Source organism: Mytilinidion resinicola, assembly GCF_010093595.1.
Source record: "Mytilinidion resinicola strain CBS 304.34 unplaced genomic scaffold BDZ99scaffold_3, whole genome shotgun sequence".
In the NCBI taxonomy this organism is placed as follows: Eukaryota; Fungi; Ascomycota; class Dothideomycetes; order Mytilinidiales; family Mytilinidiaceae; genus Mytilinidion; species Mytilinidion resinicola.
The window spans coordinates 1,166,330-1,184,569 of record NW_022985439.1 but is presented as its reverse complement, the minus strand read 5'-3'; the positions used below and the strand labels follow the sequence as shown (position 1 = coordinate 1,184,569).

At 52.5% G+C, this 18,240-nt stretch overlaps 7 protein-coding genes across 7 annotated transcripts; 6 read left to right on the top strand and 1 right to left on the bottom strand.

Moving 5' to 3' along the window:
- Positions 1-2,809: 2,809 nt before the first annotated feature.
- BDZ99DRAFT_458878 (uncharacterized protein) lies at positions 2,810-3,759 on the top strand (the record flags this gene model as incomplete). The annotated part of the gene is made up of 1 exon (XM_033719023.1): positions 2,810-3,759. A coding segment is annotated over exon 1 (578 nt), but the record flags the coding sequence as incomplete, so codon positions are not given.
- Positions 3,760-3,789: 30 nt separating this feature from the next.
- BDZ99DRAFT_458877 (uncharacterized protein) lies at positions 3,790-4,876 on the bottom strand. The gene has a single exon (XM_033719022.1). The coding sequence runs from the start codon at positions 4,832-4,834 to the stop codon at positions 3,944-3,946; it is 891 nt and encodes a 296-aa protein (XP_033581877.1). The 5' UTR covers positions 4,835-4,876; the 3' UTR covers positions 3,790-3,943.
- Positions 4,877-5,476: 600 nt separating this feature from the next.
- On the top strand, positions 5,477-8,759 carry BDZ99DRAFT_506240 (amidohydrolase family protein; the record flags this gene model as incomplete). Its single annotated transcript, XM_033724162.1, has 2 exons — positions 5,477-5,770; positions 5,810-8,759. 2 exons carry the CDS (start codon positions 5,477-5,479, stop codon positions 8,549-8,551), a joined length of 3,036 nt encoding a protein of 1,011 aa, XP_033581876.1. The 3' UTR covers positions 8,552-8,759.
- Positions 8,760-9,093: 334 nt separating this feature from the next.
- BDZ99DRAFT_515674 (uncharacterized protein) lies at positions 9,094-9,503 on the top strand (the record flags this gene model as incomplete). Its single annotated transcript, XM_033724995.1, has 3 exons — positions 9,094-9,186; positions 9,243-9,388; positions 9,446-9,503. The coding sequence occupies 3 exons, from the start codon at positions 9,094-9,096 to the stop codon at positions 9,501-9,503; spliced, it is 297 nt and encodes a 98-aa protein (XP_033581875.1).
- A 1,656-nt stretch (positions 9,504-11,159) lies between these two features.
- On the top strand, positions 11,160-12,700 carry BDZ99DRAFT_186960 (alpha/beta-hydrolase). The gene is made up of 4 exons (XM_033713107.1): positions 11,160-11,342; positions 11,399-11,441; positions 11,495-11,620; positions 11,739-12,700. Exons 1-4 carry the CDS (start codon positions 11,252-11,254, stop codon positions 12,424-12,426), a joined length of 948 nt encoding a protein of 315 aa, XP_033581874.1. The 5' UTR covers positions 11,160-11,251; the 3' UTR covers positions 12,427-12,700.
- Positions 12,701-13,497: 797 nt separating this feature from the next.
- BDZ99DRAFT_515672 (uncharacterized protein) lies at positions 13,498-14,653 on the top strand (the record flags this gene model as incomplete). The annotated part of the gene is made up of 2 exons (XM_033724994.1): positions 13,498-13,876; positions 13,932-14,653. 2 exons carry the CDS (start codon positions 13,498-13,500, stop codon positions 14,651-14,653), a joined length of 1,101 nt encoding a protein of 366 aa, XP_033581873.1.
- A 1,295-nt stretch (positions 14,654-15,948) lies between these two features.
- Positions 15,949-16,902, top strand: BDZ99DRAFT_458872 (uncharacterized protein; the record flags this gene model as incomplete). The annotated part of the gene is made up of 1 exon (XM_033719021.1): positions 15,949-16,902. A coding segment is annotated over exon 1 (824 nt), but the record flags the coding sequence as incomplete, so codon positions are not given.
- Between the last annotated feature and the right edge of the window lie 1,338 nt (positions 16,903-18,240).

Sequence of the window (18,240 nt, the reverse complement as noted above, 5' to 3'; positions counted from 1 at the left end):
GTTTGATGCATCGGAGACTAGGTGAGTTGCTCGAAAATGCCTCTTGATTGGCCGGATACTTGAATGCAGTGCTGCTCTGGACGGTGCTATCTTGCAAGCAATAGTGGCACCCGAACAGTGGTGTCTGCGGATGCCTCAACTTAGAGCCTTTACTATACGTAATGCTGGTAGCCGATAATGAGCTAGAGCTAAACAAAGCATCTATCCACCGAGAAAACAAGGAGTAGTAAAATTTTCTTTTTGGGGCCTCTTTACACAGTGGCCTTCTCTTTCCCCGCCTTCTTTTCCCCGTTATAGAACAATGGTTTCAGCACCGCGTGATGGATTTGGGCGCTTCCTTGCGACTCACTGTAGGCCTCAATGTGTCTCGAGAATATTGTAAGTATCAGGGGCTGTAAGTATTTGGATATCGATGTCTGATTTCGCCGGTGAGGTTAAGCCTGTTCATAACGATAGAATTCCTCTAAAATCTTGGAGATGCCTATCAGCAGGCCCAAGAAACTGTGCACAGAATTATGACGGAACTTTATACGGAATTGCTCTTTTCCTTGCGTGATACGATTCAAGGACTAGCTGGCGACAGCCCTTGACCCCGATTACATTCTCATTGAATCTCTACCCGTGCGAATATTGTATCTCAATGAAAACGTCGCAGTCAATTCAAAGTACGTTCCTCGTCTCCGAATCATGAGCCCATTATCCAGATTGCTGCTTATAACGCAGCAGCTATGTCACGGAACAAGGAGCTGTATGCCGTGTACGTGATGTATTGGATGATAATAATAGAGAAGAGAGAGAGATATAGAGGAAGATAAGGCTATATATAAGAGGTGCTGTGCGCCTGCCGTAGCCCTTACCGCTACTCCCTGACAAGCTACTACGCCGATGTTGAAGCCCTCCTCCGCAAGAACCTCCCCGGCATAACGAAAGTCATCATCTTCGGCTACACCATCTGCCGCCAGAAAGACTCCGGAAGGCCCGGGTCCACTCCATCTCATACTCAATGGTCGGCCTGGTGCTCGGCGTGGCCGCCATTCTCGCCACATCATCTTCTTCACCAATGTCTACAGAACGGCGGAGAGGCCGAAAGCCAAGGCCCAAGTTGTTCTCTCAATAGTCATCACGCCGGGTGCTTCAATAATCCTGAACTTCATCCTCATGTACCATCAACCTATAACTTTACAAGACATGGTAGTAAACATCTCCCCTCTTTATCACTTCTTGGGCTAACTTCTACCATAGCCAGATATGAAGACGTTATCCGCGAAACCCGCGCCAACCCGTCCAGCAGGTCCACGTTGACCAAACCCCCGCCGCCGCTGAAGTCCGCGTGCGGCGCCACGCATTCACGGCATTGTATCTGCGAAGGTGGCTGTGTTCGTTCAATATCTGTCGATTCACCGCTGGGTAGTGGCATAAATAAGCCAAACCTAGAGTCGTCCTCCCCGCCGCGTCTCCTCCGCAATCCATCAAACTCCGCCCACCACAACACCGACACCAAACACCTACCACCAATACCCACCACTTGCCGCCTACTGCCAAATCCGTAATTAATCGACTCGACATGCCTAGCCGGCCAGGGAAGGGGCAAGGCATGGCGCGTCAGCCTCCTTCCGGCCACCTGCGAGACGTTCTGGATACTCTCCTGTTTGAACGACAGCTCGCCGCATCAACAACCGCCCAAGCCTCCTCCGATTCCCTACCCTGGGGCCCGTCTCCCTGGAACCCCCCAAATCCCCCCGCTTCCAGTCGCATACCGTTGACCCCGATTCCCGCATCCCTCGAAGGCCTTCCAAACGAGCTTTTGTATCAAATCCTTGCACACGTACCGAATGTACACTCTCTCACTCTGACATCGCGTAGGCTCCATGAGCGGACTGACGCATTGCTATACAAGAGGGTGGTCATACGAGTTGGTCGCGAGTGCAACATCGCACAATTGCGTCAATTAGTATGCAATCTAGCGAACTATCCCGACCTGGCTGCGACCGTGGAGAGTGCAGTGTTCTGGAGTCCAAAGAACGCAAATTCATCGCTCGAAGATAAAGACTACGACGGCCCCACGCTGCCTATATACCACCGAGTTACACATGAAGAGATAGGGACCTTGGCAAATGTCATCCGCGAGGCGCATCTTCCGCTACCTCCTGTGGCCGATCGAGACAGGGCAACTTTACCTCATTATTTGCTACGCCCTATAGAATCCTGGTCACCATACGACTCAGCAGCCTCGAAGATTGACGCGCTAATTGCTATGTTCCTTACGATGGTACCCAACCTCAGAGAGCTCTATCTGCATACTGGACGCAACAGCACAGCAACTTCCGCGATCGTAGAAGCAGCACTGAAGTCGCTGTTTGATGGCGGGCCAGCACCTCGACAGCTGTTTCGACATCTGCAGCGCGTGACGCTCTCTGGACTGCTACGTGGTGCTGCGGATCCCGATCGTGTACGATCAGTGCATAATCTCATATACAACCCTGGATATACTGGTGACGTTTTGTTGGACACACCTTGGCTCTATCTGCCGAGCGTCCGACAATTTCAGATCGAGAATGCCAAGATCGAGTTGGAGATGGTCAAATTGGACACGCCCCCCAGCCGTTTTCCACAGCCATTCGAACGCCCACAGCCATTCGAACGCCCACAGCCATTCGGACACCCACAGCCATTCGGACGCATGCAGCGTATTTACTCGGACTATGAGATGTTATTCAATCCTAGGCGGGCTGTTCAAGCGTTGTATGCCGATACTCTTCCGCGGCATCCACAGTCTTCAGAGTTCATACCAGCAGAACTAACTCCTCGACCCTACAAATCATCTGTCGTTGAACTGAAAGTGCGAGAGTCGGCCTTTCGGGGCAATGCCCTCAATCATTTCATGGGTCAATTCACTGCTTTCCAACGCATCACGGTATATGATGTACAGCTAGCTAGGAATCTCAGCGTGGTCATCGCAGCTATGGCTCGAGCAAAGAATACGCTGACCGCAGTCAAGATCTGCGGGCTGGCAAGCGCCTTCCGCATTGTGACATTTCTAGATGTGCCTCCAGCTGACTATTTCGCCAACTTTGTTCAGCTTGAAGAGCTTTCGATCGACATGGGTGGCCTTCTTAACGTCAACCATACGGTCGGTCCTTTGCTTCCAGCGCTATTACCTCGAGGCTTGAAAGCGCTGAAGCTCACATATTGCCATCCTCACGACAGTTTGTTCTGCCACTTACGCGCTTTGTACGACCGTGCTCAAGCAGGCAGCTTCCCATATCTCAAATCCGTCCACGTGGACTTTGAGTATTCGGCCAGTCCGACTATCGATCTTCAATATGATAAGCTACTGGCAAGCCCTACATATGCCCTGCTGAAGACCGGCTTCGCTGAGTGCGATGTGGACTTTGCAACTTTCGACTACCTCGGCCGATCGCTTACTGGAAACTACACTACGAAGCACTACCCTCAGGTTCTGGACCAGGATCGCGGTAGTGACTGGTGGTGGCCACTTCCCCATCCGAGCCGAGTCCGGGCTTCTACGGTTTGGCGTAGGTAATCATGGTTACCACATCATGTGGATGCTAGGACCTTTCCTTAAAGAATGGTACTTGTATAAACTGCTGGCCTCAAAGGGGATGACGACCAAAAAATGGCATTTGGCATGTTGGGGTTTCTTTCCTGTCGTTTTCTTCCATGAGTGGTATAGGATCATGGATCTCAAATGCGTTGACTACGTGTAGTTAGCCATAACAATACAATCTTCCATTGCACGGAAACAACTTTTGTCACGCCTTGAGTTCGATTCGACCTAACTACAAGCGCGCAGAATACCCACACATATGCAAAGACTTGTCATGAAAAAGATTCGAATTCTTAGCCTCTAGCAACCATGCAACATAACATGCCGCAGAACAACACAGCACTCCCATCCGCAATGCCTCCCCCTTCGCCAACTTCACTCGTAAAACACCAAGCACCTAACCTCAATACTCTGCCTCCCCGGCGCATCCCTCGGCGTCTCTGGATCTACAAACGCCGTATGCGGCGTCCTCACCGCAATCCCCTGGACCCCTTTCTCCATCCCCTCGCCCCTCGAATCAAAGCACTTGAGCAGCATAACCTCCTCCGGCGTCATATCCTTCATATAGTAAAACCGATGCCCCTCGCTCGGTGCCACCGCCATCGTCTCCCCCTTCACCTCATACCCGACCGTCGAGCTATGCGACGCTGCATCCGGCAGCACCTCCTTCCCTCGCGCATCATCATCGCCATCAAAGCTATCGCGCTTCGGGTACAGCAGGTTCACGCCGACGAAATCCTCGGGCTTCGTGCTCCGCCAGTCGACCACGGCGAGCGGGAAGTCCGAGGCAGGGTTCTCAATCGGCCGCCACACATTGATGATCTGGTAGCGGCCTCGCAGCAGCGCCTCGACCTCGTCCTTGGGCGCGTGGCGCCGCACGCGGACTTCGGCGGCGGCGGGGGTTTGGTCGACGTGGACCTGCTGGACGGGTTGGCGCGGGGAGTCCTTCTGGCGGCGGCGGATGGTGTGGTCGAAGATGATGACTTTCTTGATGCCGGGGAGGTTCGTGCGGAGGAGCGCTTCGACGTCGGCGTAGTAGCTGCTTCGCACGGCGGTGTCGTCGGTGAAAAGACGCTCTTTGGCCGGGGAATGCAGCACTTGAAAGCCGGAGTTGTTGGTTGTGAAGGCTTGCTGCTGGTCGCGGATGTTGGTCACGGGGCGGGTGTGGTCGGCGAGGGTGTAGGAGGTACCCGGGCCGTCCACTTTGTTCCAGGGTTGCCCGGTGTAGGAGGTGAGGTCGATGTGTTTGAATGTTGCGGTGGTCATGGTGGAACTGATTGATGGGATGTCGGATGGAATGTAATAGGGTGGATGTAATCGGTTTATATGTATGTGGTAGAGGTAAGGGTAATTAGTAAGTAGCACGTGATTTTTGCCACTCAAGGTGACGAATCGCTAAAGCTATAACTAGGTATACATACCATGTTGATTGCTTTCGAAGTCACGAATAGCTGAGTTATGTATCAAACCTTTTACTTCTGACGTGACGTATGGCTAAAGTTATGTGCTACATTAACTGCTTTCGAAGTTACAAATGGCTAGTTCATGCACTCAATTAGAATAGTTGTTTTCAAAGGCGACGAAAGGTTAGTTAGCTTATGTAACTTACTAAGCTTATACCTTTCAAAATGACGACTGGTCAAGTTCTATATTACCCTTTCTGCTCTTCATGCGGGACTCTCTTTAGTTAGATAAACTAAGTGTAATGAGAGACCGGCGAAGTTGAGATCACAGATCTAATGCTTTCTTCTTCAATGTAGTGCTGGGCAAGTTGATAGAGTATTGAGGTATTACTGGCGGATGCAGAGACTTAATGATACAGGTGCAATTCTTCGACGCGCTGAACTTAGGTGGTAATCGAACTATAGTGTTGTAGGCGCATTCAGCTGTTCGAGGTGCTACAGTGTAATGTGGAAGCTCAATAGGAGGCAGGGGGATTCGTGGAAGACGTGCGACCGAGGGCGATTGGTGCAATCTGCACGAGTCATGACGCGGGGGTACCTGCATCTTGCCCTTCTTTCAAGCACCATCCCTCAATCATCAATCATCAAGGCCATGGCTGGGATCGAAAAGGCCCAATTACTTCCGGGGGATCACCTACCCACGTATTCTGACGCTGTTCGGCCATGGACACATCGACGTCGGCACCGCCGCGCTATTCGCCTGCTATCTGGAGCAATCTTACTTTACTTTGTTTACAATGTGTTCATAATCGCATCGAATACTACCAGGCAGCCCCAGTTGCTTTCGATCGACCGCCTGCAGCAAGATTACACCCGATGTAGTGCTTTGAGACGCACACCGAGCGACCCAAGCGGTCCTCGGGATTACAACAAGAGATGGGTCAATGGAACGAAACCTGTTTTAATTCGCAATGCTACTGTATGGGTCGGAGAACCTGATGAGGGGACTACCGAAGACGATGCAAGAGCTGGAAAAGGATGGTCCTGGATCTCGACCGACGTCTTTTTGGATCACGGGTTGGTCAAACAAGTATATTCTGGAATTTCCGTCAAAGCTCTTCCTCATGATACCGAGATCTTCGAAGCGGAAGGAAGGCAGCTCACGTCTGGCATTGTCGATATGCATAGTCACGCCGGCCTAGGTAGCTTTGGCAACCTGGATGATGACACCAACGAGCTGTCTGCAGACATCACTCCGTACGTTCGATCAATTGATGGCTTTAACCCTCTGGCGCCGGAAGTTCAATGGATCAAATCTGGCGGAGTCACGACCTCTTTGCTTCTGCCTGGAAGCGGGAACAACATAGGAGGCCAAGCCTATGTCGTAAAGCTTGCCACGGGAAAATCGAACGGACGCACCGAGATTAGTCAGGCCGACATGCTCGCAGATCCTGACAGCAACTGGCGGTATATGAAGATGGCTTGTGGCGAGAACGCTAAGCGAGTGTATGGTAGATTTGGAAAACAGGGGCCTACCAGTCGCCTCGGTGAAGCATGGGAGTTCCGTCACGCATTCGAACAGGCCAAGGCGTACGTGGGAGCTCAGGATGATTGGTGTAGAGCTGCCGATGCCATTGGAGCAGAAAACATGGACCACTATCTGTCTCAAGATCTTAAGTGGGAAGCTCTTGGGGCTGTCCTCCGAGGGCAAGTTCGTGTGAACACACATTGCTACACAGTGCCCGACCTAGAGGACTTCGTTCGATATACCAACGAGTTCAAATTTCGCCTTTACGCCTTTCATCACGCCCACCAAACGTATCTCGTCCCTGAGGTCCTCAAGCGAACTTACGGCGGAACCCCCGCTGCCGCGTTGTTCGCAGACAACATGTACTACAAAGTTGAAGCTTACACGGCGTCCGAACAGGCCGGGAAAATTCTCTATGCTAATGGAATTACTCCTACCTATGTCAGCGACAACCCTGTATTAAACGCACAGCATGTTCTTTTTGAAGCAGCAAAGGCGTATAGGTTTGGACTACCTTATCATGCTGCTCTAGCAGGCGTGACGAGCGCGTCAGCCGAGCTTCTGGGCCTTGGAGAAAGAGTCGGCAAAGTCAAAGCAGGATTCGATGCCGATATCGTGGTATGGGACTCTGATCCACTGTCAGTTGGAGCAGCGCCAATTCAGGTTTGGATTGATGGTGCTCCTCAATTTTCGGATCCTGTGCAACTCAAGAAACCAACACCATCGCCCATTGAGCCAAAGACTACACTTTCTGTTGACCGCGAATTGGGTCATGTCTCAAATGGCAATGTCATCTTCACAGGCGTGGATATGCATAGTATCCTCATTGAGCACCAAGCCATATCTCGGCGGGAAGGACACAGTACCTCGGGAGCAATTATCATCACCAAAGGTGCAGTAGAATGCGTTGGGAGCTGCATGGAAGAAATTGAGATCGCTAAGAACAACCAGAAGTATGAAGTCATTGCTCTTCAAAGTGGTTCTGCCACTCCGGCCTTCATATCTTTTGGCAGTGGCCTCGGTCTGTCAGAGATCGATGCTGAGGGCGATACACACGATGGCAAGCCTTGGAATAGCTGGACTCGAGCTCTCGATGGGTTGCTTTTTGGTGGAAAGCAACTAGCTGCAGCATTCGAACATGGAGTCACACGAGCTATAACCGCGCCCAGTACAGGCGGCATTGATGCGAGGGGCGTCAGCGTCGGGTTTTCAACATCTGCTCAGCACGCATTGGCAAAAGGTGCGATATGGGCGGATGAGACAGCGGTTCATTACTCCCTTACGCTCAATTCAAAGACCGACAAGACGGCATCTATCTCAGCAGTTTTAGCAGAGCTTCGAAAGAAGCTCCTGGATGCTACATCCACTAAAGAGAACTCGAGCACTACGACCGAACATTCGACAGCCAAAGATGCCAACTATGAATTCACAGAAGAAGCCTCTCTCAAGAAAGTAGTGGCCGGGTCACTACCCCTTGTTATCACTGTCCACAGCGCCGACACAGTCGCATCAATCCTCCGGCTGAAAGCTGACGTTGAATCCGCAATAACCCAGTCATACTCGCACTCCGGCAATCCTCCTAAACTCCGTCTCATTCTTCATGGTTGTGCAGAATGCCATCTTATAGCCTCCTCTCTCGCCGAGTCTTCCCTCGCCGGCATTGTCCTCGCTCCACTCCTCCCATACTCTCAGTCCTGGGACCAGCGGCGTAGCTTAACCGGAGCGCCCTTGACCAACCTGACGAATCTAGAACACCTTATCGACGCTGGTTTTCCGAAGGAGAAACTTGCTATTGGTGCTGAGGAGACGTGGCAGAGCAGGGAGATGGGACTATTAGCGAGCTGGGCTTACACAAATAGCGAAGGTAGGCTGACGGAGAAGGAGGCTCTGGCGCTTGTAGGAGACAATCTTGTTGAGATTCTGGGCTTGAGTGAGAAAGGGGTAGATGGGTCGGTGAAGGGAGACTGGCTGGTTTGGGAAGGGAGTCCGTTGGCTATTGACGGAAGGTTGAGAGCCATTGTTCACAGCGGAAGCGTCAGCCTCTTCCAATGAGCTCAGCACATTAAAGGTGTTAGCTTTGATCGCGAAGAAGAATAGGGTGTTCCGATGATAGTCTTGATATAAGGGATTTCGTGCTCAAGGGCATCGTCATGTGAGCACAGCGCTCTGAAATTGCAGTGAAATACCCCTTAGCGGTGGCGAAAGAGTGTAAATACCTGCGAAAAACTGTGTATAGACAAGTAACACGTCCTGCTGCTCCCCATGCTGCCCGCCTCGCCACGTCCAAGGCACTCAGCCTCAAAGGCAGCTCTCCACTAATTCACTCACTTTATACCGCAGCCCTTTGCTGGCCTGCTGCCCGCTGCCAGCCTATGCCTTACTGCCATGCGCTGTTGCCGCAGCGCCGCTGCTTAGGGCGCCCCAGCTTAGGGCGCCCCATTAAGTCGCCTCTACGTTCGCTACCGGAGGAACCTCCGTAGACCGATATAAGATACTTCCTCCGCCTCTCTCTCAACCCTTACACCACAACCACCACTCCATCAACAACCACTCTTCTCCCAACACAATCAACACTACTCCTATCTAACTGCAAGATGCGTGTCTCCGCCATCATCACTCTGTGCAGTGCCTTCATCGCTGGTGTGTCCGCCGCACCCGTAGCTGAGAAGCGCGGAAACATCTATGGCGTAAGTACCTCAGCACCCCCTTCCTCTCTATGCAATCATGCTGACACTCGGGGAAGGCCGTGCTCTACCGGGACCTAAACTTCGGCGGCGATGCCGAGTACATGTGGGTCGACGATGACTCTTGCGTCCAGGTGAGCGATGGCATGCAGGATAAAGCGTCCTCGCTCAAGATCTACGCCGGACAGACCTGCAATCTCTATAAGTAAGCGCTTTGATGGGCGATGGGATGCAGACGAGGGAGATGCTAACGGATGTACAGCGCCTACAGTTACGGTGAAGGAGAGGGTTGGATCGTTTTCGAGGGCCCGACGGACTAGGTGGCTCTGGCTCCGAGCTTCCAGGATAAGATCTCGTCCTACAAGTGCTTCGACCAGTAGGTTGCTCGCTCGACTAAGGCACTCTGGAGGTTCGATGCGAGTGCGATGGCATGGACGGCGGTAGATATGGGTCGTTATAGCTGGTGACCTGGTGAAGTGGCGATAACTCCGGGATCATATATTTCCTTTTCTTGCGATCTTCCTCTTATGCATAGCAAGGCGTCACGGGGTTAAGGTTTCATGAGACTAACAATGGTCTACAGGATTCTATACCGAATAGGGAGAATTTCAGTCAACGGTTTTGAAAGCTCAGGAAGATTCCATGCCGTGAGGTGATGCAGAGGGTTTAATCATTGAATGCAGTGACTTGGATTATTGAGAGTAGAACACCATTGGAACCGATCTCTCCATCTTAGTAGAACAAGGTACATTACAAAATATAAGATAGCAGCCGTAGCCCTCGACTGGGCATGGAGCGACGGTAGACGTTGAAATTTGACGCTACGAAATCTTACATAATCTTGATGTACTCCTTTAACTAAGTTAACTAGCCTAAAAGAAGACATCTGGCAAGCTAACAGGATATGAATGCGTCCCGCAGGATGATAGCACTAGATCCACAGTGTTTCTGCGGCCGAGGGTCAGATTTCCAGGGGTTTACGTGATTTTCATGTGATAGAGCTTCATCTCGAACCCCACAATACACTGTACCATGCTTCTTTGGCGCCCAAAGGCTAATGTTACCCTGATAGTCGAACAACGCATCCTCATCTTCAGGTCACGATGGATGATGTCGAGTGCTGCGGTCAGATGATTGACGCGTGGGAAGCAAGATGTGGAAGGTGTTAGGGGCCAGGAGTCACATCATGTCTACTAAAGCACCTTCGTGTTCCAGCGCAGGGTTGAGGTCTCTCAGAGAGCCGTATAGTCCACACCCTGCCCGAATCTAGAGGGATAAGCTATTTGAAAGGTACATACAGGAGTGGGCTCGAGCCTCGGCGTCGGAATAACCCCTACTACCATTGGGTGCGATATAGAGAAAGGTTCCGCCTTCATGCAGTTAATATCGAGTAGTCTGGGGTAATGATCAATGCTTCTCGGAGCGCGGAGAACACGAGGGCATCGTGGAGTACCCCGCAAGTAGGCGTCGCGGCGGTGGAAAGGTTGAAGGTTCATGCTCCATTTTGAGGCGCAAGGCCGACACGCAGCTCGGCGATCTAGGCTAGAACACGTTAGCTCTAGCGCAGGTATTCAAATTAAAACCGGCGATGATGGATCCCAATCCTCAACTCCTCTCACGAACAAGCAAGTCGAGACGCCTGTCGACGCCATGTTCCTGGCGGTCGGACGATAACACGCGAGGTAGACCAAGTCGAGAAGACGCTCCCGCGTGCAGGGGCCGGAGACAACGAGCCGCCGGGACATCGCGAATCACGGAATGCATGGCGGCCAATGGGGTTGCGGGGATGCATAGCGTCTCTTCACAGGGGAAATAAGGTGAAGTGGTCGGCATGGTTCCTTTGCTAGCTATTTGCCAGCTGACCATCACTTCATCCTTCACCATACGGCGACTAGCGGCCGTCCCTTGTCTGGAGCACAGTCCTCCGACTCGAGGTCCCTCCGTCTGCGAGCCGGTCACTGTGCACTGATGGAATGTAATGCAGCAGTAGAAGCGTAATAAAAGGCGCTGATACCGCCGCAGGTAGGGGTTTGGAAGTATCTCTTACTCGAGTCTATCTTTTCTCAACATGCTTTCTTTTCTTCCCCTTTCTTTTCTGATAGCTCTGCTGGCCGGGGAGGGCAGCTATGCTGCTCCACTTGCTAGAATTACGGGGAGATGTACGTTCAGCTCCAATTCCTCTCTCTTGGCCCTGCTAATCTCTCTTTCCTTGTAGCCGTGGGCACTGATGTGTTCTCGACCTTTCAATTGATGGAACAGTACGTATCCCTTGCATTTCCCTTCTCATGGACGTGAATTGACTGAAGCAAAGGTATGCTGCCGCCTCATACTGCTCACCAAACTACGATGAGACACCGAACACTGAGGTCACTTGTCCAGCTGGCAATTGCCCGTTGGTGCAGGCAGCTTCCACGGATACATTGGTAGAGTTTGAGAAGTAAGTTGCACTCGTGTTCTCGCGTTGAGGGCTGCAAGTTTGTTAGGAAGTTTTAATGCTTTTTCCCTTACGTCCATGCTTTTTGCGTATATATAAGTATACTTACACAAACTCACAGCTCTTTGAAAACCGATGTCACTGGATTCGTAGCCGTAGACCATACCAACAGCATCACCGTCGTATCATTCCGAGGCTCCGCATCGATCAAGAATTGGATCGCCAACCTTGATATGACGCAAATCCCCACCGACATCTGCACCGGCTGCAAAGTCCACCAAGGCTTCTGGGACTCCTGGACCGAGGCGAGGGACGGAGTCTTAAATGCAATCAAGTCTGCCGCCGCCTCGAACCCATCTTATAAGATCGTCGTTGTCGGTCACAGCTTGGGTGGTGCCATTTCAGCCCTCGCGGCCGCGGAGCTGAGGAAGTCTGGATGCGATGTTGCTCTTTACACATTTGGATCTCCTCGCGTTGGAAACGGCGCGTTCAGCGACTTCGTCTCCAATCAACCTGGAGGCAATTACCGCATCACTCATTACAACGACATTGTTCCCCGGGTCCCGACTCTCATTCAAGGATACGTCCATATTACTCCAGAGTTTTATATTAGTAAGCCGAACTTCAAGACCGTTGCTGCGTCAGATATCAAGGAGTACAAAAGCAACACTATTCTTGGTGGTAACAATGCGTGGGTTGTTACCGACATCCTTGCGCATACGTGGTATTTCAATTCTATTGCACAGTGTTACATCAATCAACTTTTGCCCAAGAGGGACTTAGATGTAGAGGTGGTTGAGAGATTTTGAAGAGGGTGGAGGCAGTCTTTTGGAGTTGGAAGCTATTTGCCGATTAGGATGGTGCTTAGAATATCCGACTTTTCTATCTTTATTGTTATTCATTATTATTAAAGGCTTAAGTTCCTCCATACTGCATGGTCTAGCATTGAATTACCACTCCAGATCTAGGAGGAACATATTGGACTGTCTATGATTCGCTGGGACACTACAGAATGCTCTCGTGTTTGTGTACAACGCGATCGCACGCTCTTCCGGTGACATCGGTTGGAAAGTATTTTATTTTCCGAATTCGACATGGCGTGCTTTTATTTTGTCTTTTACGAGCAATTTCCTTTGAGCTGTAAATGAAAAAGAGAGATATTGGATGCTTTCGATTGAAGATGCATCCGTGATGGTAGCACAGCAGGTTTACTTCAAGGAAGGATGAGAATGGTGGAAGCGATAGTTGAAAGCAATAATGTCTTAGCTCTCTGGATCAAGGTTTTACGCCGCATATAAACAACATTAATAACGCGCTTGGTACACTGAAGTTTTCGAAATGTTGTTGCCTTTGCGAAATGCTCCGGATACGGTTTAGCTTCGCTTCTCTTCGTCTTGAAGTTGGCAGACTCAGCCACGCACCTTGCCTCTTCGCACCTCAGCTCACATGCACTCAAGACCTACACCGGATCTCGTGGCCGGGGACACGAACCTTCTATGGCCTCTACTGCCGAAGAACAAGGCTGATTCCGACGTCTTACTTCTGACTCAATCATCTGATCTGGACGCCGGACAACTGTCCCAGCCACTATGCATCTGAGCTCAGGGCACAGCCATGCCCACCACCAATAAACCTCACAGGAGCAACGCACATTAACGCAGGTTCAGTCATTCTGCAACATGGAGCGGTGGGTGCTTGCGACTGCGCTCATGCAGCAAGCAAATCAAACGTCTGCCTGGTGGAGTGATTGCTGCGCCATATACTACCTGTTTGCCTAGCACAACCTTTTGACTTCCTCACTCACTACTGCAAACAACTAGGTTCACTAACATGAACCACGTCAAATCAGTCAGTACACTTTGCTTTCTAAAACCATAGATATGACCAAGAACTCAGGGGTTGTCGACCAGGCTAAAGGCGTTCTCGAAACGGTCGTTGTTGTGGTCTCCTTGGTGCGTATGATCACGGACACGTTTGGATCTACAAGCGATCTTTATCGGAAGCTTAAGAAGAGGAAAGAGAAAGTCAAGGAGGATGTGGATGAGTGGGGAGAGAAGCATGGTATCCCGTTCCGACGAGACAGCAGCGAGGAGGACTCCCATCGTGGTTCGCGCCGAAGCCGAAGCCGAAGACATCGAAGAGATCGAGACCACGACTACGACAGCGATGAAGAGTCCATAGACACTTCGAGGTCGCTCATAGAACGAGAATATGAGCGTGGCTATCATCACCTTGGGCATAAGTTTGCTGTAGGAGATGGTGAGTATTCTACCTCTACAAAAGTCGTCATAATTTGCTAACTCTGTGCCTCTAGTCATCGCGCAAAACCAGCTGCAAGCCCAGGTGATCATGATGCAGCAGACCATCATCACCATTTTCCAAGAAAGCGCTCTCATGTATGGCCCGACCCACAACCCCATATCCCACCACCTCGCTCGACTCCTCGACACCGCACGAGCTGCCAGGGCAGGATCTATAGAAGCCCTCGCGCAGCAATATCAACGAATGCTCACCGAGGCACCTATTCTACCTGCAGTACCACTACCACCTACTGTGCAACCCCTTACAACCCTCGCAATCCGCGGCCGACCTCGAAGCGACTCTCGCGATTCGATGGTCACGACAAACACAGGTCCAACATCGATAACTACTCGCTCAGCACCACATGGTCTATACTGCTTGTACTCGCTAGACCTCCAGGAGCATATCGACCAGCCTTTGGCGGACAATTACCGGGAAGGAGGAGATGGACGCTGCCCGTACTGCAGCACTATAGTCAACACGAGGCCTGGCCGTGCGTGGGAATTGGTCAAGGAGGATGATGCCGATATCGAGGTTGACCGGTCGTTCCGCGTGACGAATCGGTTCGTGGTCAAGTCACATCGGGAGGGCAGCAGTTTTGCGTGTGTGCTTTGCACGCGCGAACAGCCCTCGGATACAGTTTGTGAGAGCATACCGGCGCTCATTGATCATATTTGGAAAGAGCACTCGTGCGCTGAGTATGAGAGGGAAATTGATATTGTGGAGGTGGACTGAATGGTTGAACATGGGACCCTGATGGAAAGTCGAGATAAATGAGCCATGGTTTAGCCATGCACGAGCCAACCCAATCTCATAAGGACCCTGACAGACACGCGCCGCGGTCGAGTTCGATAGCACGGAAGTTATCCGAGTGTTCCAGGGATGGTCTCCAGTGCGCGCTCCGAGCCACTGGCTATAAGTTCTACAACGTTCTCCGCACAGACTGACTTACTTACGTCAAAATCTCCATGCTCACACTCAACCTTATCATCGCTTGCACTGAGTTGGATATGGCCGAATAGGCCACTTCTTCCCACATATCAGCTTCCTCCCGCCAATGGGCTCCCGCGAAAATGGTCGCTGGTAATCAGGAGTTTGCTAGAGAAGCTGCAATCGGCTCTCTTTCACACCCTTTTCGAGACGCTGAAGCCGTGTGATCATGATACCCTTTTATGGGAGCGGCGGATACGTCCACTGACTCAGGACAGGCGTTTTAGAGTGTCCAAGGCGGAATTGATCTCTAAAACGAAGCATTTCATCCTAAAGGCAATTGGTTTAAATACAAGTCGATTAGATCACGTGCATACGAATACTTTATCAGCCCCTCCGCCTTCGAGAATCGCAACCGGGAGGCTCTCCGCTAGTTCATTTCCGAGTGGCTGGAGACGTCAAATTACCAGAGTTGAATTTGGGAGCCTATCCGTGTTCGAACCCTCGGAAGTGACTGCTGTGCTGAGGCCTCTGATTGGCTGGCGACGTGAATCAATATTCCCCCGGCAAGTCTCCTAGGCTCCAATGGCCGCAGCAATAACTCTCAATTGAACGCTGCTTCGTTCTCGCTCTGAGTGACTATAAGTGCCGACTTCCGCATCTCTGCTGCCGTGTTTTGCAGTGCGTTGCTGTCGGGAATTGTTCTTGGCAAGGAGCGCGTCCCGATCCGATCTCCAGGCGGGCCACCGCATCTCCTTTCACCAACTTCCGCCTGCGCTCCAGTCCTCGCCCACGCACCACACCGCCGCATACTACAAGGCCCGTCTCGGGAACACACCCACCGCCCTGTATTCACCATCGTTGTGAGTTGTTTGTTGACCCTTCCCTTCCTCAGCCTCGCCCCGCCCATAAACACCAAACCCCAGACGCGTTTCAGCAACTCGTCTCATCCCGGTCACAATTTCGACCAGCATTCCACGCACACCCGACCGACCTCAACATCCAGACCTCCCCCATAGCTTATTGAGAACACCACTGACATCCTCTCCTTGCGTCCGCCCTACAGCCATGTCCTCGAATCGCGCCAGCAGTAACGGAGGTGTTCGCAACCTCCGGGCTATGTTTGAGAACCAAAAAGCACCTTCCTCCCCTGAACCCCGCGGACGCTCTCCCGCTGCTTCCAGTCTCGCCAGCGACACCGACCTCGACGGCCGTCCTCGGTCCAAGATACGCGCTAGTTTCGTCTCTGTTGAGCCGAGTGGTGTCAGTGGTGGGCTTGCGTCTCCTGGACTTGGGTCCCCTGGGCTTGCATCTCCCGGATTTTTCTCTCCAGCGAAGGAGCTTGGTGCTGTGAAGGGCACGCCAGACGGAATCAATAGTCCCACGGCGCATCGACGCGAAAGCTTTAGTCTTGGCCAGGACCAAGCAGACACAGTGCTAGAGCTTAAGAAGACGGTCAGTCAGGAAAAGGAAGATCGCAAGAAGAGCTTGGAGATAGAAGAGACTATTCCGGAGCAAGCTGTCGAGAGCAGACCCTCATCGAGACCGGCGACAAAGATACAAGAACCGACATCACCCGGCGACATGGTCAACTTGGGATCAATAATGAAGGGGTCTGACTTCCCGGAGCCAGAAGGTATACAACAGAAGGGCAAGGCTGTGGATCTGATGGCAGCACTGAAGCCTGTTGAGAAGGTTGTAGAGCCCCTTGCGCCAGCCAAGGAGGCGCCAGTCAAGAAGGCACCGCGTAAGTTGGGGCCAGCCAAGGTGGCGCCAGTGAAGCAGGTTCCCAAGGCAATTCCAGAGAAGACTATACCAGCAGTTGAGGAAGCGAAGGGACCGGAGAAAGTACCTACAGAACCGAAGGACCAAGCGGCAGCTTCGAGCAGTGAGCTGTCACCACCCCCGGCAGCCACTGAGGCACCCACAGAGGCTCCCGCTGAGACTCCCGCTGAGACTCCCGCTGAGGCGCTCATTGAAGCACCCACTAAGGCTCCCACTGAAGCTCCCGCTGAAGCACCCGCTGAGGCTCCCGCTGAGGCTCCCGCTGAAGCTCCCGCTGAGGCTCCCGCTGAGGCTCCCGCTGAGGCTCCCGCTGAAGCTCCCGCTGAGGCTCCCGCTGAAGCTCCCGCTGAGGCTCCCTCTGAAGCTCCCGCTGAAGCACCCTCTGAGGCACCCGCTGAAGCGCTCATTGATGCATTCACTGAAGCACCCACTGAGGAACCCGTCGAGGCACCTGTTGAGGAACCCGCTGAAGCACCCGCTGGGGTACCCGCTGAAGCACCCGTTGAGGCACCGACTGAGGCACCAAAGCCACCAGAAGCTGTCTCTGAGGAGCCCAAACCCAAGGCAGCCGCAGCATCATCGGCTGGGGCAACACATCCAAAAACCAAGGTCAATGGCGCCTCAAGCCATGCTCCTGCTTCAGGGAAAGCTCCAGCTAAGGGCTCAGCCACCAAACCTTCTGCGATCTCCACCAAGGACACTACCAAGGCCACGGCTTCCAAGAGCAACCCACTTCCAAAGTCGCCAGCTCAGCATAAGGCTCCGAGGACGCCTATCACACCGAAGCAAGCCGCTCCCTCAGCTTCAAAGGCGAAGGCACCTGCAGCCCAACCAAAACGCACATCAACGGCCACTGCTAGCGCCCCAACAGTGAGCAAGGCCAAAGCGCCGGCCAAGGACGCAACAGCGTCAACGCCTCCGTTCAAGAAGCCACGACCAAAGTCGCCAACCCGCCCGGTTAAACTGCCAGCTCAATTGACTGCTCCTACTGCATCATTTGCAGCCAAGGTTGAGGACGGATCAGCACCCCAGACTCTCACCCGCCGGCCTTCGACCATCGCTCGGGCTCCACCAAAGCCTGCTGCCGCGGTGCGAAAGCAGACATCACGCGTATCCCTCCCGGCGCGTCCGGACTCAAGGCAGTCCCTGAAGGGACCCGATGAGGGATTCTTGGCAAGGATGATGAGGCCAACTGCCAGTTCTGCCAGCAAGACTCACGAGAAGGTCAACTCTCCACCTCGAAAGACTGCTGCTCATGTCAAGCCTAAGACAGGACATGAGGGTCTGGTAGCTAAGGGAAAGAGGAAGTTGGCAGACGGCGCAGCCAAGGCGAAGGATGCTGTCACGACCAATGGAAGCGACGGGCACCATGAGGACGAAGCCGAACACGGCGGACCAGCTGCTGTCGACGATGCGGACGCGACCGCTGCCCACGAAGAGCCTGCTCGTGAGTCTACACCACTCGAACAGACCGAAGCTGCACCGGCGGATATACTGCAGACCCCCAACTTCGAAGGCCAGACCATTCGCTAATCGTGCCATCCCCGTCTCCCCCTTTTGGGACCATTCTCGCAACCAATGTCTCCCCTCTATCACTATTTCCCCCT

Coding starts and splice junctions, on each gene's coding strand:
- BDZ99DRAFT_186960 (XM_033713107.1), top strand. CDS start 11,252: ATGCTTTCTTTTCTTCCCCTTTCTTTTCTGATAGCTCTGCTGGCCGGG. Junction 11,343..11,398: donor TGCTAGAATTACGGGGAGAT/GTACGTTCAGCT, acceptor CTTTCCTTGTAG/CCGTGGGCACTGATGTGTTC. Junction 11,621..11,738: donor ACATTGGTAGAGTTTGAGAA/GTAAGTTGCACT, acceptor ACAAACTCACAG/CTCTTTGAAAACCGATGTCA.
- BDZ99DRAFT_458877 (XM_033719022.1), bottom strand. CDS start 4,834: ATGACCACCGCAACATTCAAACACATCGACCTCACCTCCTACACCGGG.